Here is a 7,998-nt window from a genome sequence, read left to right as displayed (position 1 = left end):
GCGTCGGGACACTTTGTTCCTCCCTCTGGAGGCTAGTGGAGCTGGCCTTTAGCACTTGTTTGTTCATCAGCTTGTTTTAAGGTTTCCATTTTTTTGAAACTGGTACGCGTCCCTTCCCCCTAGCTTTGTATAACACACGATTAGATTCTCATTTGCTATTCTGTTCGCCCCCACAGGCCATAGAAGTTAGGGACCTTTGTGGGGTTTTGTTAAAGAAGTCTCAAACACAATCGATTTCCCACTGTATGGTTTTGCTTAGAATTACTTTACAGAGGATCCAGAAGACAGAAGACAAAAATTGGGATTGAGACATTGTTTACTGTACCAATGTACTGACAGCCTTACCTCTCCTCTCTAGACAACAATGCATTAAATTGGGTGCAACCGACCGCAAATACGCTCTTTTTTAAGCCTCACACGTCAACCTTGCCTGTCAAAAGGTGGCTTCGTGAAAAAGAGACATTTGTGCCATGGTCTGTGAACTGTCGCTTGTGTCAGCAGCCAGAAAATATTGATCAGTGCTTTGTATTTTTTCGTGTTGCAGTGTTTTCTTTTTTGGACATTCGCAATGAACTCTCAAAAAGGACGCAGAGATTACGCCCCATACTAAAAGATTTTTGCCTACAACAAAAAATATTAAGGTTCCATGTTATCTTTTAGTGCTCGTGGTACTGTTCAGCCTGTGGAAGAGCCGCATGTCAGATCGCCACGCAGAGCCGCCAAGGCCGTTGAATTCTATGTTCAGAGCGGAGTGCATTACGATGCGGGGATTACATGCTGCGCAATTTGACCTCCTGCCCAGCTGCCTACCCTCGATGCGTGTGTGTGTTTGCCGCAATTTTAATGCGGGGGCAAAATAAGAGCAGAATGCTGTTGTGATTGTGTTATGACGAACTGAAGGATGCGACCTGATTTTGTCTAGCTTGAAAACTGTCAGGGTGGCTGTACTTCCTTGCAATAAACAAAAAATCGATTGCGCGGTGTAGTGGCTAGCGTGGTAGGATGGGGATTTGAAGGTTGGCGGTTCGAATTCCCAATTTTTTCAGCAATTTTTTCTTTCATTTTCCTTCTTTTTGTTGTTATTTTGCTTTTCTTAATTGGCCTCCTGTTTCGCAGTACTTATCTTAATATTTGCATCGTGTTTTGCAGCGGGCAGTAAGTCATGAGAGAGTCAAGAACCAATCGTCAGAAAAACGTTTATTAGGAACACACTAGAACCATGGTCGCCAATCTGTTTTAGAAATGTGTCAGGAATGCATCACGAAAAGTAATAAGAAAGTCTTGAGAAAGACACAAGATCCTAATGTCAAAATCACTACAGTTTCTAAAAAGTCATCACATGTTTTATTAAGGGCTCGCTGCCGGATAGCCCTGGAAAACACCGTCGCAAGTGTAAGGCTGACTCATTCAATTCCATGTTCTCCCTCAATTGCTGAGAACACTTGGAGATATGCGCTTTATCAGGCTTACGAGTATATCCGCCACTTAAACTTTGCAAAATGGCAGATTTCCTTAGACAATGGAATGGAAAGAGGTGCTCGTGATGATATTAATGGCGAAAGCCAAGAATCACCGAACCAAAAGAGCATAGGGGATGTTAATAAAACAGAAGAAAAACAACCCCATGCATAGCTGGTAAGATCACCGGCGGCATGTGGTTTTCCACTTTTATTATTATCCCATTGATAAAACTACAAAATTAATAAAGAGAGGCATCCCCTATGATGCTTGGTTCTATGAATGTTGTCTTCCGTCATTTACAGCAGGTTTCTTCCTTAACAGCGCCTGAAATTGTTTGAAATTCTCACAATTTCTTTACTTTTATTGTTAACCAAATTCTATACACCCCTTCAGAATTTTTCTCTACATATTGAGAACTTTGCTAATAGCCACGGTTTTCCTCTGAATATTCGCAATCATTTCACTAAATACTCATGACTGACGATTACGGCCCTAATGCGCACCACCTCGAACAGTGGAGCGTGGTGCGATCCGGCTGTGCAACGCCCGCTAGCAGACACCGCGAACAGGCGACGCTGGCGACGATCCCGAACCTCGCTCTGCGGTGGAAGAGAGCAGAGCTTGGACGCTTTGACGAATATTTAAAAAAAAATATGGGATATTTATTTGCTGAGCGGTCCTACACTTATAAGCAAACGACTCATGTGCCTTTCTCTGGTGAGTAAATCAAGGCTTCTTGTATATCTTTTCACGCTAATTTTACCTCACACAGCTGGCGGCTGAGATGCGCTTGACGTCGATCTTGACTAGATGCACTCTCTCGAGCCGGGATCTCAGTCGATTTCGCAATTATAAGCCCGCTTGTAATTACTCAAAGCTCCAGCCTTTCTGCTCCGTACCACATAGTCTGCTAGATTACGTTGCAAGGCAGTAATTGTCGCTCACCAGGACTGCATCAATTTTATGGTCAGCGTGAGCCTGAGAACCTGATAGCGACATTCCTTAGGTACTCAGTCGGTCCATCAAGCGAAGCCGCAGCGGAATCCTAGAGGCCTTTACCTAGCAGTGGGCCTAGTGAGGCTGCTGCTGATGACGATGAAAATCTCTTCACACTGCCCCTCCACCACGCCGCGTCGTTCCGCCTGAATCGCTTTTTTTCGCCCTCATTTCCTTTATTTTTTTCCATTTTGTTTAATTTTTCGGTCCATAATTTCCCTGTACCCTGAACCTCGTGCTATTATTACTCCGGAACACTTGACTTCTACATTCATTTCCCCCCTTCTTTTGGCGTTCTTCCAACCCGTCATTCCCTTTTTTGTTTAAAGTGTTTTTTTGCCGGTACTTTGTTCTTTCATGCTGCTTTAGTTCTTTACCCTAGTTTTCAGGTCAAGAGAAATAGCAATACGAGGCGAGGCGCCTGTCCCAGGAGGACACACAGCATTTAAAGCCCACGTTCGCTCTCTCTCTCACGCTCCAAACCGCCAGATTCCAATCTGCAGAGCTACGCTACCATATTTATTTTATTGCACATGAACCGGTTAACCCTCTTTAGCAGCCATTGTGCTAGGAAAACATCCACGCTCACCATCCTAATAATATTTCAACTTAACGCCCTCCTACCCCTCACCGCGCTTTCCTCTTCGGAGTGAAGGCCGTTTTTGAACTCCTCCAATGATGAACGCTCTGCCCAAGCGATGACAAGAACTCTTGTCAAAACGTTGGCTAGCGCTCTGAAGGCTTTCCCTCCGTTGTTCTCTTTTTCAGTGTCAAGAAACAATCTGCCTTCCCTCTCTCAACCATAACGTTGGAAAAGCTAAGAACCATCTTTGTTCGCAATCGATGCCTTGCGGAATTTTGTAAGTGGGCTTAACAGCAAAGGTTTTTCAAACAAAAGCAACTCTCGCACACATATTCATTTTCACATCCTGCTCTGCCTACAAACGAAGGGAACGTGCGGAGACGACTACGAGACCCCTACATTGTATTTGAAAACCTCAGCCATAGTAATCAAATAGTCGCCTTCGGTGTGTAAAGCCTTGGGGTGAGAGCGAAAAACGAAATGGAAATTAGCAATGATTAGCTGCGCTCGTCCTTGTGCCCTTCTCGTTCATGTTTGTATTATTTTGCGCAGTACCTCTACTCAACGATGTACGACCGACTTGCCCAACAACATGCACTTCTGAAATTAGCAGTGATGATCTCAATACACGAGAGACACCTCAACCGCGACGTGAGGGAAGTGCAGTTCAATCACACAGTGGGCGCTGTCAATCAGTTGGTCATGGTCATTATGACATAAGCATTAGTAATCTCTTTTTCTCTTTCAACGGTGTCTTTCTTCTCATTTTTCGCATTTGTCTGAGGAGACGCCGCCACCATTGCACCAATGCTGTACCAACTTTATGGAACTGGATTCTAACACTTCGTTCTCAAAACGGACCCGAAGAGAAAGTGCCTACTTTTGCGCCGCCGGCTTCTCGATCCTACGTACAGTAGGCCATTTTCCGAAATATGTCATCAATCGGCTAGTGTTTTTCTAGAAATAATACAGCCTTGACGAGTAAAACCCAGACGTAGCTCTGACGTAATAATAATAATATTGGTTTTGGTGGAAAGGATATGGCGCATTATCTATCTCGTATATAGTTGGACACCTGAACCGCCCCGCAAGGATAGGGACAAAGGAGAGAGTGAGAGAAGAGAGGAAGGAATAGGTACCGTAGTGGAGGGCTCCGGAATAATTTCTGCCACATGGGGATCTTTAACGTGCACTGACAGCACAAGGGCGCCTTAGCGTTTTGCCTCTATAATAACGCAGCCGCCGCCGTCGGGTTCGAACCCGGGAACTCCATAGCTCTAACATACAAGTTCATTTTTTTAGAACCCAGTTTTTTCTGTTCGGGTCCGTAGGGAAGCCTTTTCGGTCGCTGATGGGCCAGCTTTCTTGGATGTGTTATGTCCAGTCATGTTGCACTGAGCATATTCCATTTGCCAAAAAAAAATTGGCGGTGGTTTAAATTTCGTTAAACCTGGGGTGACGCGATAGCTACAGCTGGCCGAGTGGAACTTGCTCAGTTGAATTGCAAAGTCAGTCTTTCGCCGCTTTGTTTCGTTGGGCGTTCCTTCTTCATCTTCGTCCCACTTGACACGGCGCATGCGCACAGCTGTGGCAGCTCGGTGTGGCAGCTGTGGCAGCACCGCCGAGAGCAGCAGATGTTCCGCACCACGTGGCTCGTCACGTGACCAACCAGGTGACGAACCACGTAATCAGCTACGGCGTCGCGCCGCCGGCAGCTGCTCCGCACCACGTGACACACCACGTGACAGCGTGACGGCGCATCCACTGGGGTGCAGCGCAGCCATAGAGTGGCAGCACAGGCAGAGGGTGGCGGCGCCGTCGCTATGAAATAGTTAAAACCGAACCTGTTTTTTGTTGGGGAAGTCAATAACAAAGTACTATAGGAGGAGGAGGAGCAGGAAAGGCAGGGAGGATAACCAGACGAGTAGCCTGTTTGCTACCCTGAACGGGAGGAAGGGGTGAGGGGAGAAAAAGATGAAGGAGAAAATACAGTTGCAGGAAATTAAAGTCACAATGCAAAGTCACAGCGTTCAGTAAAATCACAGCCTATCGTGCAAGCCACAAGTCTTGAAAAAGCGGAGACGTGCATTGAACGCCTTCACCGCCGACGGCCACCGCGGCCAGTGGCCGAGAATCTTCGTTTCCGTCAGTGGGCGCAGGTCGAGATGCTCCAGTGCACGGCAGAGTGACTGTCTTTCGCCGCTGTAGGCAGGGCATTCACAAAGAATGTGGCCTATAGCCTCATCACACCCGCAGATGGTACATGCAGGGCTATCAGCCATATCTATTACGAACGAGTAGTGCTTCGTGAAAGCTACACCAAGCCACAGGCGACACAACAAAGTTGCTTCACGTCGTGGTAGGCCGGATGGAAGCCGAAGCTTCAGATCTGGGTCTAAGGTTTTTAAATGCGAATGCGAGAATTGGCCTGAATTCCACGCGGCTATGTACTATAGGCATATTCCATTAAACTCGGCGGAACAGCCATCATGCTTACCATGACAAGAGCTTGCGTTTCGTCCGCTATTCCGGCGGATCATGGAGTAGCTTTATGGCGTGCTTCAGACTGTTCAGCCTCTATGTAAAAGTTGAATGTTTGGAGATAGGATTTCCGTCACGCCAGCTACGAATTTAGAAAAGCATTACATGATACGGAAGAAGTATTGTTATCGGGAAGTCGCTTTGCATCTTCGTAAAATCTTCGTGGTGTACTTTGAAAATAGACCTAAAAAAACGACATTCAAACAGTTTATTTAACTCATATTGGCAGTCCGTAAAAGAACAAATAAACAAATGACACCAGGTGTTCCTTATCATAAGACATTCCTGAACGTCGATTTATTTTAGCCCTGCTAATAAGGAAGCCCCCTTCCAGCATAGAATACCTGTTGCTGCTAGTAGTAGCAGTGACGCGCGAGGAGTTTGGCATGAGCTTTTCGGGGGGCAGTCAGCAAGCTGCGCTAACGCATTAGCAGCCTCGTCAATATTCGTTTTGAAAAGGTTGAAAGGTATGGAGCATACTTTCTTTAGTGAACTTTGCACACAATTTCCGGAGTTCAGTAGGGCCCTGAAAGATAAAAAGGAATTAATTTCATGATGACAATAACAGAGCACCACTCACTTTTCGCCAAATAGGGAACAAAAGGCGCGATGATGAAAGGGAAAAGATGTGGGCAAAGATGGCCGCTCTTACTACAGCCATTTCGCCTACGAGAGAGTGGAAAATCAAGTGGCAGCTCATTAATTTGCGAGATATGCCCGTACTAGGAGCGAAACACTGGGACGGTTCTGATAAGCTGCACAGAAAAAAAAAAGAGTCGACAGGTGAGCCCGTGCTAAAGCAGAACTCTAAAGAAGCCCCGCTTCTCACTTGCGTAATATAGAGGCCTGAGAGGAAATCAGTGTTCTCTAACTCAAAAAGGAGAGATCGATAAACACGTGTGGGCGAAATGCAGGCTTGGCAGAGGAATTTGTCCATCAATGAAATACGAGCCCCTCTAATGGTAGCAAACAACCGACACCTCAAACGAAATATGGGACAATCACTCAGCGGCAACGGTGATTTGTTCACGGAGCACCGCAAATCTATTGACACAAAACCAGTGCTTCTCACAACAGGCTTAAAAGCCATGATTAAGACAAAACGCGGAAAGCCAATAGCAGTGTAAAGCCAGAAGCGCTACCCATCACAACTGTTTTATTGACACTTTCATGCACATGCTACAAATAACTTCACCAAACTTTCACACTGTAAGCTTGCGATTCTATAATTATTTTACTATAAAGACACAAGTATTACCAAAAATTCTGATGGCCTAGCTCTATTAGGCCAGGATATACGTAGCGAAAGCGGGGCGACTTCCGGATCCCAAGAGTTAATATATGAAATCCGCGCATTCACTAGATGCGCCGTTATTCAAGATGAAACCTTCAGCCATCGCGGCGGAGTGGTAGCGACTGCGCCTCAAACGCCAAAGGCCCTGGTTCGAATTACAGCCTCGGTACAGGGCTTTGTTTATTCACTGAGTGTGCGAGGGTTTCAGTGGCTTCCATAGATGCCCCTATCGAATACGTTGGTAAGCGGTTAAGCGCATATGGGCGGGTAAGGGCCAGGGCGGGTAAGGGCGGCTACCGGCGATACGCACGGTGTGACGTCATGCGAGATGGCGCTGCGAGAACAGTACAGCCGCAGCGGTTGCTAGGCAACGGCTCAACGTCTGCATCTGTGCCTCCTAGGAGCATCGCCGCAGCGAAATCGCAAGTTCGTGGCCAATGTAGCTTTCGCTACAAAAGTGTTACTTAGTTTTTGCCGACGTCTATTTGGTCATTTAGAACATATATTATCAGCTATAAATGAAGAAAGCCAGCAGTCACCGATACCAAGGAGAAGTGATAGGACTGCTTCTATTTTTAATTTTGTGGCGTTGATCATTGGCAAATTAATAGTGTAACTATTTTATTGGTCGAAAATTATTAGAAAGCAGAAGAAAAAAATTGTTGGTGGTTTAGCTCTGGTTAAACCTGGAGTGACGCGAGAGCTACAGCTGGCCGGGTGGAACTTGGTCACGTGACCAACCACGTGTCGAACCACGTGATCAGCCACGGCGCCGCGCCGCCGGTAGCTGCTCCGCATCACACGATGAACCACGTGACAGCGTGGCGGCGCAGCCATCGGGTGGCGGCGCCGCCGCGATGAAGGCTTGAAATCCCACCGTAAAGTAGCTATCGCTAGAAAAAAGCAGGTGCTGCTGGTGGGATTCGAACCCACTGCCTCCTAATACCGGGTCCTGTGCTCTACGAACTGAGCTACAGAGACGGCTGTCCAATCTTCTGCTTTTGGGGGGCACTTATGTCTCGTCTAACCTTACCTTCAGAGCGTCCACCATCGCCAACCTCGGTCGTAGCGTCTGGTGTGGTACGGTCTGTGCTAAAGCGAGTGTTACGTGGGACATGATCCG

The 7,998-nt window shown here is 46.7% G+C and overlaps 1 protein-coding gene across 4 annotated transcripts in view; it reads right to left on the bottom strand.

Moving 5' to 3' along the window:
• Positions 1 to 5,770: 5,770 nt before the first annotated feature.
• LOC144105571 (uncharacterized) overlaps positions 5,771 to 7,998 on the bottom strand; it is a 34,223-nt gene continuing 31,995 nt past the window's right edge. For all 4 annotated transcript variants that reach the window (XR_013308830.1, XR_013308829.1, XR_013308831.1 and 1 more), the window contains one exon: positions 5,771 to 6,107. Coding sequence is in view for 1 of the 4 variants with exons in the window: in XM_077638692.1 (XP_077494818.1) it covers positions 5,879 to 6,107 (229 nt within the window). In the remaining 3 variants the exon portion in view is untranslated. The remainder of the gene's footprint in view (positions 6,108 to 7,998) is intronic.

The sequence above is a fragment of the Amblyomma americanum genome, chromosome 9 (assembly GCF_052857255.1).
Source record: "Amblyomma americanum isolate KBUSLIRL-KWMA chromosome 9, ASM5285725v1, whole genome shotgun sequence".
Lineage (NCBI taxonomy): Eukaryota > Metazoa > Arthropoda > Arachnida > Ixodida > Ixodidae > Amblyomma > Amblyomma americanum.
Note: the sequence above shows the minus strand (reverse complement) of the source record. Positions and strands in the feature narration are given on the sequence as shown.